Genomic DNA, 17816 nt, shown 5'->3' on the forward strand with positions numbered 1-17816 from the left:
GAAGGGATTGCTTAATGAGAGAGACCCTGAGGTATCAACAAACTGTAAATTTAGTAATGGAAGGAAGTGTAGAGGGTAACCAAGACTTGAATACAGTAAGCAGCTATAAATGGATGTTGATTGTAGGAATTCTGTAGAGAGGAAGAGGCTTCCATTGAGAGCTGCATCAAAACAGTCTTCAGACTGAAGACCATAACAACAAGATGTAAGAAGAAATGGAAAGAATAATTTGATTTTCATTTAAAATATAAAATTATTGAAAATTCTAATAATTTTGTCATTAACTTCCCTTTGTGGGCATAAGATATTCTCATAGATATCTGGCCATATGCTGAACATTGTGTGAGGTAAACCACACACACACACACACACACACACACACACACACACACACGAGGCAGACAGTAAGCAGCAAATTGAACATAATGATATGCAACAACAAAACCACTAAACAGGTGGGAAACATACAAAATTACAGGTGCTTAACAATATATAGCCACTCCAGTAGCTGCAATATAAGCAAATAATAGATTGCTACACACTGTGAAGGTGACACCTTGAGCTGCAGACATGCACAACAAAAGGACACTTATGCATTAGCTTTCGGATAAAGCATTCCGGTCTCAACTCCCAGAGATGGCAGTCATGTGCAGGAGGTGTGCTTGCTTGTCTAAATGTGTGTGTATTTTTTCCTTAATTTATCAGCAGTATGTAAGATCCTTCCAAAACTGTATAAAATATTTCTCTAAACCAGTATTCTAGGCCTAATTTTCGCCACAGCAAAAATGTGCAATATTCCGGATCAGTTAGGCGACACGTCTTATTCACTACATATGTAATCCAATGCAAAATTTGACACTTTATTACCACTTCTGTATATGCACATAAATAAGTTCAAATTTGAACATTACCACACTATAATAGTTTTAAGACTGAAAAATACAAAAAATCCACTGAAGATGGCACAAGAAGAGCTGAAACATGCTTGGGAAAAGTAAAACAAATGAACAGTGTCTTGCATAGGGGAATATCTCTCTAATTTTTGTCATCAAGCACAGAAAGAAGAGGACTGACATCCAAATGATGATTGTTTCAACACCATGCCACCATGATAGATTTGGTGATTTTACATTGGTGGTGTATGTTAGGATTATTTTTGGAAGGAGTGTCTCAAGAGAAGTAAAGAAATAGTAACTTGTATTTGTGCATCAAAAATTACATACAATTATAAAAATTATAAGAATAAAAATATAACTATCACGTATGTTGTTCTCTTCCTTCTACAATGTAACTAACAAAATTTAAACATAATAATCAAATAATGAAGCAACAAAACAAATAGATAATTACTAATAACAAGAAAATGAACACCACCAACAACAACATCAACAACAACAACAACAACAAAAAGGCAACAAAAATGGAAAATGTATGATTGGGCGAACATAAGCCCCAAGAAATTTTTACTCTGAAATCCGTATCAAGAGTAGTATACAGATTTACAATTTACCTACTACTCCATCTTTTAACTCCCAAAAATAAAACCTTTTGCCTCTAAAACTTTAAAGATTGAATGATGCCAATTAAGCATGCTAGGACACTTCTGTTGTATTGAAAAGGAAAGAAAGAATTAAAAATTTATGAAGGAAGATTAAGATTTAATGTCCTATTGATGATGAGGTCATTGGAGACTGACTACAAGCTCGAATATAGGAAGAATATGGAAGAGAACCGGACATGACCATGCTTTTGGCATCATTCTGACACTAATCTTATCTGATTTGGAAACACAAGCAAAATAGAAATCAGGACAGACTAATATTCAACTGAAGGAATTTTGGAAAACCATGACAGAATGAGGATGGCCACTTAGATTTCAATTCTACTCCTCCAAAACAGAATTCATCACCTTGTGGATTGCTTCACCTCATTCAGGAAGTGACAGAGAGCAAATGTTTGTCTAACAAACTTAGGCAAATACATATATACAAATGAATATATACAAATGGTGACAAAAATACAAATGTAGCTCTAATCAATAAATGCAACAAAGTGAATTTTTATGTTCTTTATTTATTTTGATATTAACTGACAACCCCCTCCTCCACCATCCCTAATTCCATTAAATTTCAGTCCTTCGTAATTTTCAGTGAAACTCAGTCTTTTTCTTATATTACGTACAACTACATCCCCTCATGTCAGACAGCTCCTTCTTCCACACTGAAATAATTCTTTTCTTACATAAATTAGCAGTGGTTCTCTATTGCTTATCTTGTTAGAGATACTGTCTTTCACTCAACTATGAACTGATTACAGCTTCATTCCCTATAAGCCAATCTCTATACAACATGTGCCTGTTGAAACTGAACAAACTACTCACTTGTTGTCCTGTCTATTTTTATTAGTTCTTACTTTAAATTCAATAGTGTTAAATGGGAAAATGGACACCATGAAGCACCTGGTTGATATAAATCAAATTATTCATATATTACACATGTTGTAACTGTACATGATCACAGTAACAAGTTCAAATACTTATGAACAGATTGTCTTGGACAATAACTCGAGTGTCTTGTATGGCCTCCTCTAATTACAGAGCAGCACTGAAATTGTGCCTCAAGTGTCAGATGTCACCTGGAGGAACAGAGTCCTGTTTTACACCGTCCGACAAAGGAAGTGGAGTACCCAGAAGTGGAGAAGGAAACAAAGTGTTGTGAGGCTATCCTGTGTTATATCAATGATTAAAAAACTGAGTCAGATTTACAAGAAACTTGGCAGCATGAGCCCACTTGTCAGTACGGCATTATAAATCTTCTGGCATGGATGCAAGCACTCATTCCGTTGGGGAGCTGCCATACACTCATTCCGTTGGGGAGCTGCCATAAAGCCATTTCATCCTCTCCTGAGGTACACTGGCCCACAACTGTTGCAAATGGTCCCCAATATCCTAGGTACTGGCACTGGGATGGATTTTACACCCAAGCTAGTCCCATACATGTTCTATCAGGGACAGATATGGGTATTTCTGCAGCCACACAAATAGCTCAGCATCACACAGAACTGTATATACATACAAACATGCCATAAGTGGACAAGCGCTGTCCTTTTGAAAAATGGCACCACAATATTGTCGCATAAGAGGTGTCGCATTAGGACAAAGGATATTGTTGCCATATTGTTGTGCAATCTGAGTTCCCATCACTTCCAGCTGTGACCTGATAGCTCCCCACACCATGGCACTACAAGTAACACGGCTGTGCCTCTCCAAAACACTGGAAGAATGGGGCCTTCCCCAAGTCATCACAGTACTCATCAACAATAGTTATCCAAAGTAGTGCAGAACCACAATTCACTGCTGAACACAACGCAACACTATTCATAAGTAATCCATGCATATGGATCACGGCACCACTCCAAATACAACTGTTTGAGTTATGTGTTGACAGCAGTCTACGCATGGGACAGTAACTTGCTAGTGTGGCTGTCGCTTGTCTCCAATCAATGGTGTGGAATGACACACGGAGTCCATACTCATCCTCAGATTGCAGGTACAGATGTCAAGGTTTACAATGTGTTTTGCCCACAAACAGTGATCCTCCTTTTTGGTGATCAGATGTGGCCGACCATAGCCTTGATGATGATAATACTTGCCCGAACATTTCAAGGCAGTACAGTACTATACCACTGTCACATTCAAATGCTCCACAAACATGATTATTCCAGAATTCGGCCAGCTGGCCAAATGGAGACTCACAATGAGGTCCCTTTCAAACTCCGTCTGCTGATTATGTTGCCTCACATGAGCAAGCAGCATCTCTGTATTCTTCACAGTGATCATTCAACACCTACTGTTGTTCACACCTTTTATATAACCTACCAGACCTGGTAACAACACAAAACATGAATGACACTAATGCACTCTGGTGGATGTTTTACCTTTCACAGCGGATTGCAACTCTAATTATTTACATACCTGACAATGGTGTGTATGTGTACTAAGTTACATTGATATCTGACCATTTCTTCTGGATACTTCATTCTTTTTGTCGGGCAGTGTATTTACATCCGTTGTCACAAGATGCTGGTTATGTAGACCTTATCATAAGGCAGTGGTAAAATATGGGGAGCAAAAGGCTATTTACAATTTATTTACAATTTGTACAGAAACCAAATGGCAGTGATAAAGAGTCCAGGGGTAGAAAAGGGATGCAATGGTTGAGAAGGGAGTGAGAGAGGGTTTTAGACTATCCCTGATGGTATTCAATCTGTATATGAAACAAGCAGTAAAGGAAACAAAAGAAAAATTTTGAGTAGGAATTAAAGTCCAGGGAGAAGAAATAAAAACTTTGAGGTTTGTCGATGACATTGTAATTCTATCAGAGACAGCAAAGGACTTGGATGAGCAGTTGAAGGGAATGGACAGTGTCTTGAAAGGAAGATATAAGATGAACATCTACAAAAGCAAAACAACAATAATGGAATGTAGTCGAATTAAATCAGATGATGCTGAGGGAACTAGATTAAGAAATGAGAAACTTAAAGTAGTAAAGGAGTTTTGCTATTTGGGCAGTAAAATAACTGATTATAGAGAATATAAAATGTAGACTGGTGATGGCAAGAAAAGTGTTTCTAAAGAAGAGATATGTGTCAACATCAAGTATAGATTTAAGTGTCCGGAAGTCTTTCTGAAAGTATTTGTATGGAGTGTAGCCCTGTGTGAAAGTAAAACATGGATGACAAACAACTCAGACAAGAACAGAATAGAAGCTTTTGAAATGCGGTGCTACAGAACAACGCTGAAGATTAGATGGGTAGATCATGTAACTAATGAGGAGGTACTGAATAAAATTAGGGAGAAGAGGAACTTGTGGCACAACTTGACTAGAAGAAGGGATCAGTTGGTAGGACATGTTCTGAGGCATCAAGGGATCACCAATTTAGTATTGGAGGGCAGTGTGGAGGGTAAAAATCGTAGAGGGAGACCAAGAGGTGAATACACTAAGCAGATTCAGAAGGATGTAGGTTGTAATAGTTACTTGGAGATGAAGAATCTTGCATAGGACAGAGAAGCACAGATAGCTACATCAAAACAGTCTCTGAACTGAAGACCACAACAACAACAACAACAACAACACACCTACATGTCTTTTTTCAACTTAGTTCTGATGTTTGTTTCATAATACGTGCTAAGAAGCAATGATGGAAATAAAGGAAAGGTTCTGGAGTGGATTTACAATTCGGGGTGAAAGGATATCATGATACAATTTGTTGATGACATTGCTATCCTCAGTGAACGTGAAGAAGGATTAAATGATCTGCTAAATGGAATGAACAGTCTAATGGGTACAGAATATGGACTGAGAGTAAATCAAAGAAAGATGAAAGTAATGAGAAGTAGCAGAAATGAGTATTGATGGTCATAAAGTAGATGAAGTTGGAATTCTGCTACCTAGGCAGCAAAATAACCAATGACGGATGGAGCAAGGAGGACATCAAAAGCAGACTAGCACTGGGAAAATGAGCATTCCTGGCCAAGAGAAGCCTACTAGTATCAAACATAGGCCTTAATTTGAGGAAGAAATTTCTGAGAAAGTGTGTCTGGAGCACAGCATTGTATGGTAGTGAAACACAGACTGTGGGAAAACCAGAGAGGAGATTCTGCACAGAATCGGAGAGGAAGGCAACATGCGGAAAATACTGACAAGGAGAAGGGACACAATGATAGGACATCTGTTAAGACATCAAGGAATGACTTCCATGGTACTAGAGGGAGCTGTAGAGGGCAAAAAACTGTAGAGGAAGACAGAGATTGGAAAACATCCATCAAATAATTGAGGATGTAGGTTGCAAGTGCTATTCTGAGATGAAGAGGTTGGCACAGGAGTGAAATTCGTGGCAGACCACATCAGACCAATCAAAAGACTGATGACTCAAAAAACAGAATGAATGGCCACCGCCAAACTGTTGCCAAAAACAAGGTGGACCAGCCAGTGGCACAACATGCAGCAGAGGGCAGCATGCGAGATTTCAATGGCTGCTTCACAGCACATACCATCTGGATCCCCACCACCACTAGCTTTTCTGAACTATGCAGATGGGGGCTGTCCCTACAGCACATCCACTGCCACCGTACCTCCCTGGTCTAAACCTAGCTCGCTGTCCCCCCATTGCCTACCCAATACTGTGTGTGTGTGTGTGTGTGTGTGTGTGTGTGTGTGTGTGTGTGGACGCGCGCGTGCGTGCGCAGGTGCCTCCTACAACCTTCAGAAGGGAATTTCATTCAGAAAGTTAGCAAAGCAAAACTCTGCACCTTTTGTGTGTGAACCTGACGACGACACAGCCCTTCTGCCTTTCGGTGAGTCATCTCCTTTATTCCTACATAATTAGAAACTAAACTGTGAAACTCTCACCACTCTTCCACAAGTCAAAAGGTCCACTATGCGACTTAACTTCTGAGGTCATCAGTCGCCTAGAACTTAGAACTAATTAAACCTAACTAACCTAAGGACATCACACACATCCATGCCCGAGGCAGTCGAACCTGTGACCGTAGCGGTCGCTCGGCTCCAGACTGTAGCGCCTAGAACCGTACGGCCACTCCGGCCAGTGGCTCTACCCTTCATTCGATCCCTGTGAAACCCTACATTTCAGCAATATAATGCATGACCGCATGTTGCAGGTCCTGTACGGGCCATTCTGGATACAGAAAATGTTCGACTGCTGCCCTGGCCAGCACTTTCTCCAGACCTCTCACCAATTCAAAACGTCTGGTTAATGGTGGCCGAGCGATTGGCTTGTCACAATATGCCAGTCGCTACTCTTGATGAACTGTGGTATCGTGTTGAAGCTGCATGGGCAGCTGTACCTGTACACGCCATCCAAGCTCTCTTTGACTCAATGCCCAGGAGTATCAAGGTCATTATTACGGCCAGAGGTGGTTGTTCTGGGTACTGATTTCTCAGGATCTATGCACCCAAATTGCATGAAAATGTAATCACATGTCAGTTCTAGTATAATATATTTGTCCAATGAATACCCGTTTATTATCTGCATTTCTTCTCAGTGTAGCAATTTTAATGGCCAGGAGTGTAGTTTTGAGTCTGTTCACTTGCTTTATTAGTTTGTAACTGGTGCCAGAGACATCTTTGCTTTGTACATTTTTATAATGTTACTAGGTTTTACCTGTGACTTTGTCCGCACATTAAAGGTGCCAGTGCGGCTGGCGGCTCACAAAGCTTTGCCATCCTGCCGGCACATTTGATTGTTTGCAGCAAACAACAATGCCCTATGGTGTGTAACAGCACATGCTTTTATGGCAAAACTATGAGAACTTTGATTCTACCCAGCATGTCAAAGTGAAAGCTGTATTACATGTCAAAGTGAAAGCTGTATTACATTTTAAATTAGACGTGCAAAAATACAACTGAAAATCACATCCAATTTCATGCATTAGTTTTTGCGTGGTGCACATACATACACACAAAAATCCTGAAAATAATTTTTTTGCTTTGATAGCCGTTAAATAAACACCCTCAAATTCAGTTTTTTTAAATATCTCCTATGTACAGACATCTTCAAGTTACAATTTTATTATATGTGTAAATTCTCAATGCAGTGGAAACCACTGAGCGTATTATTCAAAGAGTACGGGTTTATATGCAGCAGAGCTATGTCCAACACTGAATGATTTTCACAGCCAATGTCTTGAGTAGCTGAGTGGATGTCTCTCCAGATCATCATCATTTGAAAAATTGTTAGAGATACCGTTAAGGGAACACTTCCTTTGAATTGTAAAGCTGACAACATTAAATGAAGTACAGATTCAAGAGCTACACCATTCTCCAATGCCATGGATTTGTAAACTGAAAATTATTAACCTGTTAATGAAATAATTGTTTAACCAATTACCTGTGTTCGTGCTTCATGTTTTACCATTCAGAGGATACAGTGAAGTGGGGTACTGCTAAGTGCTAATGCTTAAAGTGTGCATCGAAGGTGGTCAAAGCCGTGCACTATCAAAATTATTGCTCAAATTTTGATGCAAAATCAATTGCAAGGTTATTATTTCACCAGTGTTCTGTTTTCCTCATTAAAATATGACTTCAAGTCATTATGGTATTAAAAACTCTAAAGTATATGCCAGTACCAAGGGTGAACAAATTCTGAGTGATAAATAAATGTCTACTGTATTCAGAATCATCCAAATAAAAACTACAGTGTTTTATGATAATATCAAACACAAATAGTTTATTCCTTCTTAGTTACATACTGAGAACCAACATACTTTTTTACTGTTTAAACTTCGGGGTACATATGAACAAACAAGGACCTTACCTTATGCTTCAGTAGTTCCCTCTTTTCAGTCAGCAACTTTGGAATCACTATATAAAATAAATGTCACCCACTTAATAATCTTCTACTTTGTAAAAGAAGTTGATGATTGGCCTCCAAGCACCGATTGTTACATGTCTGTACGTCTCGGGACTTGTGTCGACTGCCCTTTTTGGATCGCTGTTCCCAATGTCAACACTCCCGTGCTTTTACATTTCTAATTGTTGTGCTGTGTGGCACTGGTTGTATGCAAGGGGTTTGTTGCATGAACTAAATGTCCCTAAGAAGCTATTGTTGGCCATCAATGTTAGCTCCAACACACCGATTACCCTATTCTTCATCGTGACACCAGAAACGTTATTAATCAGCCGGCAGAATGTTGCTAACTTAACCAAATGGTAAGATAATTCACCTTTTTCACTAGTCTACTTGCAACAAATAAATTCTATACCTGAAATGACTGTCAAAAAAAAAAGAAAAAAGAAAAAAACCTCTAACTTGACAAGAGTTTTCGCGACCAGGCACGGGGACCATAGCATTTGCTAACTAGTGCTACGTGCCTAATCTGGCACTGGATGTACCAGAAAACATCTCACCTATGAACCGGTCATCGTCTAAAGAATTGATATTGTGATCAGAGACTGGAGTAAAAAACATTTGGCAGTTACCATAGTTTACTCAATATTCTTTCTCCTCCTGAAATATACTTCACTGTCATACATTCAATTCTGTTTTTTTGTTGTACTGCACCCTAAACAATGTCACCTAATTCATGTAGAAATCTAAAAATCAATAATCCCTACATAGGCAACCTAATTTTACAGATCAAAATGTATCATCACACAGTAGAACGTAACATAAAAGAACCTGCTGCTGTCATGAACTTGGAATTAGCATGTTAACTTCTGGTGCATGTACAGTGTTTCCTAATTTTATTACAACCTGCTGTATCTTACACCCTCTGATTACGCGATAATATTGTAGAACACAGAACTGTAGTCTTCCTTTGTATTTTATGCCTATTTCTCCAATTTGTTGTCTGCCTGCAAAGTTGTATTGTTGTACAGAAAGTTTATGAGGAAGTTGAGAGAACTGCTTTACTCTTCTTTTAAAAGAAACAGTATAGTATTTCAGTGAAATCCAAGCCACTTGAGGTACTAGCAAAACAACACCAGTCATGGAATTTAATACAAAAAGGCTTAATAGCATTGCTATGGAACAACACACGACAATAAAACTGCAAATTAGAAATAATCAAGCATACAATATCTGATTATAACAATTCAAGGCAACATCAGAAGTGGGATTATCAAGAAAATACTTAGACAATAAAACTAACCAATATTCATAATTCATAATCATTGTGTTAATGCTGGAAAAGTGTTTTACACTGAAGGTTGCATACTATGATTCATTTCCTTGGAAGTATGTTACAGAACAAAAATGTAAGTCATGCCCACTCATCTTCAATTAAAAATGCTACTGGTCCTGCAAAAAAAAAAAAAAAAAAAAAAAAAAAAAAAGGGCTATTTGAATCATTGGTGGGGTTAAAGCCAAAGGTTGTAGCCAACCTTCACATCCTGCTTCAACCATGATTAATATGTAATTTCTGTTGTTCATAAAACTGCAAACAAATGTAAATTCTAGTCACTACAAAATTATATTATAACTAAATATAAAAACAATATTATACAATATTATTACTCACACAAAAGGACTATTTGAAAAAGGATCCAGTACCTTTAGGCATTAAATTAGGATATGGACTGCTCTATATTGTTCTACGTGTTCACTGACTGAACCTAACATTATTTCAAAGATCTGCTTATTACTAAGCAGTTCTACATATTCACAAATACTATAATTTCAGGCAGATGAACATGTATCACTGCTAGTAAGTTCAATGAAATACTTTATAAATGATTTGTTACCAAGACTTAACATAAAAATTGCCATGAATTACCAGAGAACAAAAAGAAAAAGTTCTGCAGGTAAATGATTTATCCTAACACTTCAGTATGGACAATGAGGTATACATAAGAGTGATGTTGTACCTTCTGTTTTTAGGCACGCACAAAAGCAATTTATGTTGAACAGATCATCATCATTATTGTTGTTGTTGTTGTTGTTGTTGTTGTTATCACCGATACACTATACATAATACTATGACCCCTTCCCCCCACACAACATACGATGAACCATCTGTACCCTCATAACATATGCAGCATATCTCATAATCAAAAAACTAACTTACTGTTTCCGCCAGTTCGGCATCAAAACTGGCTTCCTCACGAAGTGGAGCCCAAAGCTTCACATCATAGTCAATACCAGAGGTTGCTAGCACTGGTAGAACAGGATGTGGCTGGAGACAATTGACAACATGATGATCAGCTTCCAAAAGCATGACCAATGAGCCAGTGAAACGGTTCCAAATAAAAACATGGCCACAATCTGATCCTGAAAGCACATAATCTTCACCCCAAAAAGTTGCCTCTTTTATCATTGTTCTGAAAAAGAATGAAAAAGGAAAATACAAAAGCACAAACTTTACTCTGTGGCATAATGTCTGCTGATTACTCTGTGGCATAATGTCTGCTGAAATATTATTCCTGACAGATTGAAAGCCTGTGTTCCATTTGAACACAAATTTGGTTACTTGTCTCACAAAGGCAAGACTCTACAGTCAAAAGCGACCCATCATTTCTCATGGGATTAAATGAGAGCTTGCCTGCAAAATCTAAAGATGATGTCTAGTTACAATTTAGCACAAAGTTTTAATCTGTCAGAAAGTACATCCTTTATTACAAGTTCAGACTGTGTCATTACAAAGTTTTAAATAAAATATCAAATTTTATTAATAATGTTCACTCAGTATTGGTACTATCTGATAGTAAATTAACAGACACACAAAGAAAATAATCTGTGTGCACAAGACCAAACAATCAATCACAGCGAGATGGCCTTCAGTCAGCACCTTCTTTAAGTTCGACAAATATAGGCTCCTGTGTTCTCACTGCTCAATTTACACCATTTTATTTTGAAAATTTCACTTCATACGTGTGGAATGAATGAGGTGGAAATACTAAAAAACTGAAACTATGAAAAAGGACAATGACATGAATGAACTCACCAAAAGTTTGTAACAGCCAATGTGAAGTTGAAAGCAAAATGATAAAACCTCAATTATTTGGATTCCTCTTCAAAAGCTGAAAAGGGGAAGGGTGGAATTCTAAAGTGTAAAAAACAGAAGAGAGGCCAAAAGAGACGGAAAAGGATGAGCATCTCTGCCAAACATCAGATTAAGCCACCACTCCATTTTTCACCCACACTCTCTTCATAATTTTTCAAATTAAAAATATCCTCAATATTTTTTTCTCTTTCTTTTCTTCTCTCTCTCCCCACCCCCTTTCCAACCATGGTGTTTGTGGAAGAGAGGGGGAGGGGATTACGGCTCATATAAGCAACCACAAAGGTAAAACATGGTTTTGCTTGAAGAAGAATATAAACTCACTATTTAATTAATGACAAATGCAGTACCATTACAGCAAGCAGGACAGCAACACAAACTGAAATGTGTGATAAACAAAGAACACATCCCAAAATAACAGTCAACTTCAGAGGGCACTCTGAAACATATACGTGGCACCTCACACGTAGTTTTCACTAACAACTTCCAGACTGCAGCGCCTAGAACCGCACGGCCACTTCGGCCGGCAAACTTCCTAAGGAACAGTTGCAGTAGAAGAGGAAGAAGTAAGCAGTAGTAGATGTGGTGGTGGTGGTGGTGGTGGTGGCAGTAGTGGTGAAGTAAAAATGAAGAAATTTCCTCATCCAAACAGCCTTGCATTCATTTATTTATTTAGTGTTCAGTTAATCCAACCTTTAAAAAATTGTAGCTTCTTCAATCTCAAGCTAACAAATACAATTTATGTCACTGTTCCCATGTTTCTCTGTCTCCTGTTGTCCATTTACAGCTGAAGCGTGTGAATTTCTTCAGTTCTTTATCCCAGCAATGGTAGTAATCTGTCTTGTGCTCTTTGTCTTTCTCTGGGACTTCACTACGGTACAGTCTTTGTCCATCTGTCATTTTTCATGTCCTTCCACAAACTCATCAACTCCTGTTATTGTTCTTATGTCTTCATTTATTTTCCAACAATGGAAAATCCAGGATGGAATGTAACAAGATTATGAGAAGGAAAGTTGCTATTCACCATATAGCAGAGATGCTGAGTCACAGATAGGCACAACAAAAAGACTCTCACAAGTATAGCTTTTGGCTGTTAAGGTCTTTGTCAACAATAGACAGACATGCGCGCACGCATGCGCCCCCCCCCCCCCCCCCACACACACACACAGACACAGACAGACACACACACACACACACACACACACACACACACACACACAACACAAAACTGCAGTCTCAGGCAACTGAAACCACACTCAGTTTCAGCTGCCTGAGAGCACAGTCATGCCAAATAGTAGTGTGATGCACAGAAAGTATGTAAGAACACAGTAGAATCAGTTTATCTTTCACTACTATCCACAACATCTTGTTTCCTCCTTTTTTTAACCATAAAACCTGTGTGTTCAATGTTTACTTCATTTGTTTTGAGTTCATTATGTACCACTACATCACTATGTTTTGTTAAGGGTAACATAAATCAATCTGGCTCAGTATTCTGTTCTGTTATTTTTACTCCATTCCTAATTTCTTAAAACAAAAATAGCACAGAAAAGTAATTGATACATACAGAATGGTAAACTTAAATTTGCAGATCATATGCACAAAAAGTAATGTGAGAAATGAGTTCACATACACTGCAAGAAAATAAATTTCTAAAATAACCAATAAAAAATTTTGTGTGTTTGAGTACATACCTGGCATTTCTGTGTCCAGTAAATTTCTTTTTTATAGAAGGCTGTGGTATACTGCACTCATCAAATGCATCTTCTTTTGCATTCCTGATTGCATTAACTGCCTCATCCATGTGATCCTCAATAGGATGAACAAACCTAAACAGTCAAAAATTCACAATAATAACCCCAAAAATTCCATAGAGGTATGAGGTTCTTTTGTACAATATACAAAACAAAGCGCTGCATTAAATAACTGGCTAAACAAACAACATTTCTTAAAATACAATGGAAAATGGAGAAAAAAATATTTGCTCAGAGAGTAGCTTTAGTAACCCTTTCAGGATGCACAGATACATCAATATGTGTAATGTCACACATGTCCAGCAAGGGCACTTGCGAAACAAACAAGGCTGATATTGCAGGCCAATTACACAAACTTCCATAGCTGTCCAAATATAAAGCTGGCCAGAGGCAGTCTCTCCCTCAGTTACTATAATCTGTTTCACCTATGCCTACTGATTCTGCAACACCGCAGTTGTTTGCTGTTTGTATACTGCTACAAATCCTGAATTTGTGGTTTCCACCACCATTTCGCAATATGGAACTTTGATTACAAAATACATGGTATCTGGTTAAGTCATGCTTGGAATTTACCTAAACTACTGGAAGGTTTCATGATAATTTCTATTTGTCCCTTAGATGAATCTTTTACCAAGAGCTATTACTGTTTGGTTCAGGTTGCGTTACAAAAATGACTTATGTTCAATGGCCTGAAGTAAGGATTACAGCAGTATCCACCTTAGAATTACTTAAGACAGTACTACAGAAGGTATCCCCTGGAGAGGTATAACTAATACTAACACAGCGAGAAGCATCTGTATGGCTTCAACATACTTTGGTAGCTGATATTAATGGGCTGCACTGCAAATTTGTGAAGGAGGATTGTTTTGCTTACCACGATTGACAATCACACACCAGTAAGTCACCTTGCGTAATGAATTATATTATCACTTTTGCAATGACTGATCAAGCTAAGCATAAAGATTTGTTTGAAAATTGCTATTTCAACATCCACAAACAAAAAATTAGTATTTTATGGAGCAGTTCAGTGAGCACAGCACAAATTATGGTTTAATACAATTAGAAAAAGGCAGGAAAAGTATTAAAAGTAAACCACATTGTGAACAAGCTGCAATTCTGACTTTCATCCACAGAAACAATGACAAAAATTCGTCATATTCTAGTGGAAGAACCAATCTGTTTCATGGCAAATGGATACAGGTGGATTGGGAGATGTAATTTGTTTCCTAGCAGTTATTTGAAGAACTACTTAACAAGAAGTGTTTTCCCTTTGAATGCAAAGAGACGCAAGCAAAAATACGTGTCTTTGTCAAAGTGTAGGGCCCAGTACACAATCTGCTAATGATGTGATGCCTTCTGGTGATGATTTGTGAGACTCTGAACAGACATTTTCCATAATAAAAACGATTAGGAATATTTGTATGTGCATGTCTTAAGAGTCTGCTTGGAAATTTTTGTTTCTTTGTGTAACATCGTTTATACATTTGGCTTAACCAGTCCATTACATGCATAATCAATAAAAGTTATATGTATGGATTAATGTAAAATGGGGCAAAATATTGGTATTAGATTGTTGTGGGTCATTCCAAATGTGATATTAATGAGTCAAAGTATGTATAGTGACATCCTTGGAGAAACAAGATGTAGCTGCTAAATAGATTATTGATGAAAATATTAGTGAGCAGAGCATTCTGAGTAAAATTCACTCATATTTTGTGAATTAGCTTCATTAATAACCACTGCATATGACTGTTACTGTAGACAATATAACAAAAGAACATACAATTTTAATTTGATACAAACATTGAAGATTTTTCTCAGAATCATAATTTTGCCAGTTACACCCAACACCCCTTTGCTTTTAACTGCCACAATTATCACCTCCCATCCTAACACAGAACTCTGGCTACTCTAAATATCAGTCTGTCACCTAGATCAAGATTTCACTTTCACTTTTGCTTGCTTCACCAATTCACAACCAAACTGTCACCTTCCAATCTATCCCAGTCCCCAGCCTACAGTTTGTCTTCACAATGTAGATTTCACCTTTGAGATGAATTCATTAATCATATTTCAACAAAGACAGTTCAAAAATGTACACATCAATAAAAGAACGTTCTGTAAGCAGAAAATTAACAAAGAGCCACCCACAAATCACAAATAATTTGTACCATTTACTCACCACAAGAAAGATTTGTATATTTAAGACAAGATCATCAATAAAATTTCATCATGAGAGGTGCCCCACACACACACACACACACACACACACACACACACACACACACACAAATGGTTTATTTAATTAGATAAAAAAATCAACTCACCAAGCTGTGGCAGAACACACACATAAAAGAAGGTTGTAATTGGCAAGCTTTCGGAGCCAGTGGCTCCTTCTTCAGGCAGAAGGGAAAAGGACTGGTGAGGTCTAGAAAAAGGGGTAGATTTCGGGAAAGTCACCCAGAACCACGGGTCAGGGGAGACTTACTGTACGGGATGAGAAGTTATTCGTTGTTACAAATTATGGTATTATACAAATAAAAAAGGTAATAAAATGAAAGTAATCTACATTCTGAATGAATAGCAATGAGTGACTCATTGGAAAAAACATTATACATTTGTAAATTGCAGTGAACAAAGATTGCTGAAAGTTCACAAAAAGAGGCTATATATTTCAAAAACTAATGAGAAGACATACCTGTTATAATAGCAGACACATATTCTGAAATTTTATAAGAAATCATGATAAACTAGCAGCTAGGGAGAGTTCATTTAACTGTGTTTTTTGACCGACGAAGCCAAATGGTCCCTAATGAGTACAGATTGTTCATGTACTGCTGGATGCAAGGTACAATATTAATGGACCCAGCTCTGATAATTGGGAGTCAATTGCATAGTGAAAAAATTTAAATCACATTTGGAACAGAAGAGATTCAGATTCCCAGAAATGCAAGGCAAGCAGCTGTAGTTCCAACAAGGCATTCTGTAGAATTTTGTGACCAGCAGAAATAATATTGGCGAGCAGAAAGATCACAAGGTGCCTAACTTTTTAGGGATTACCATGTATCTCATATTTAACAATTTTCTGTTAAGAGGTGTGTTTTAAAATTATACAGTACTGTTTGTCATACTGTTGTATATCAAAATTAAAGCACCTACATTGCCAACATTTCAACTGACTTGCTGTGCAAGTCCTCTTCAGGGCAGTTAGCTGCTATTTACTGGTGAATGTGTTCCCTTACATACTGTCTACTTTTAATATATGGTGGCCACCGATTACACATATCTGGGATTTCAGACAGTGTGAAGGGGCACGGAGGGTGTGTGTGGGGATGGGGGGTGGGGGGGTGGGGAGGGGGGGGGGGACTACGGAGGGGGATGGCTGTATGGTAGGCTATTGCCTGCGCTACTCTGGTGGCTAATTGGAAGGCAATTCTAGTAGGTGATTGGCTGGAAATAATGTATAGGCAGGCTACTGCCTGTGCCACTCTAGTAAGTCACTGGTTGAAAGCTCTTGCTGGTGACTGGTAGGCAATAACAAGTCAGCAGCTTGTACCCAGGGACAGTGTTGTCCTGTAGTGAAGTGTTAAGGCTGCACAGCAGTTCTCTCATGACTGCAATTTATGCAGTTAAACCCGGGTCAAGTGGTGCTGCTGGCTAGTAAACACACGTGGTCTACCGGGATTGAATCACTGGCCGTAGGTAACTTGTAGCTATTCTCCCTGTTCATGCCGTTAAAGTGTTTGGTTACTTCAATAGCCGCTCTTATTTTTTCACTGCTGCAATCATGGCAGCTGAGCAAGCAAGTAGGGTTTTAGCAAATTGGTAGAATGGCCACATTCCTTGTGGTGTTCAGCTACAAGTGACTTGTTCTGCCTCAGTCATAAGTAACTGTCATGATCTGACATTCACAAGTGCTAATGGGGCTCATGGTTTCACCAACACAGACTACACCGCATTCATACCAAAGTTCATAGACAGCTAGTGAGTGGAGAGCATCAGATTAGCTGGCTGTTTTTCAAGGAGTTTCTTGCAGAGTGGGGGAGTGGCCCTGTACGTAAAAAACAGTATTCCATTTGATTCCATAGATGTATCACGGCACTGCACTGAACAGATATTTGAATGTTGTGCAGGGGCAGTTGAATTTCGTGGAACTAAACTTCTAACTGTTGTTGTTTCTAGGTCCCCTAACTCTGACTTCAGAGCATTTCTGCTCAAGCTAGAGAGAGTTCTTAAATCACTTTATAGGAAGTACCAGAATTAGTTATATGTGGTGACTTCAATATTAATTTTGTATGTGATTGTGCAAAAAAAAGGATGTTGGTAGATCTCCTAATGATCTGTTGCAGACCATGTTTTATCCAACTAGGGTGCTGGGGAACTGGAGCACAGTCATAGACAATATTTTCATTCAGTCTTCATTACTAGATGAGCATTCTGTCGGTAAAAAGGGTGAACAGCCTTTCAGACCATGGCACACAAATTTTAACAGTAAAAGGCTTTTGTGCTCAAACAAATGTCACATATAATTACAAACTATGTAG

The 17816-nt window shown here is 38.2% G+C and overlaps 1 protein-coding gene across 3 annotated transcripts in view; it reads right to left on the reverse strand.

Annotated features, from left to right (window-relative positions):
* The window catches only part of LOC126251001 (DDB1- and CUL4-associated factor 6-like), a 190042-nt gene that overhangs the window by 46177 nt on the left and 126049 nt on the right, over positions 1 to 17816 (reverse strand). For all 3 annotated transcript variants that reach the window (XM_049951605.1, XM_049951604.1, XM_049951603.1), the window contains exons 12-13: positions 13213 to 13347; positions 10586 to 10838 (exon numbers count right to left, since the gene is read on the reverse strand). In XM_049951605.1, the coding sequence (XP_049807562.1) occupies positions 10586 to 10838; positions 13213 to 13347 (388 nt within the window). The remainder of the gene's footprint in view (positions 1 to 10585; positions 10839 to 13212; positions 13348 to 17816) is intronic.

This window comes from Schistocerca nitens, chromosome 1 (genome assembly GCF_023898315.1).
Source record: "Schistocerca nitens isolate TAMUIC-IGC-003100 chromosome 1, iqSchNite1.1, whole genome shotgun sequence".
Lineage (NCBI taxonomy): Eukaryota > Metazoa > Arthropoda > Insecta > Orthoptera > Acrididae > Schistocerca > Schistocerca nitens.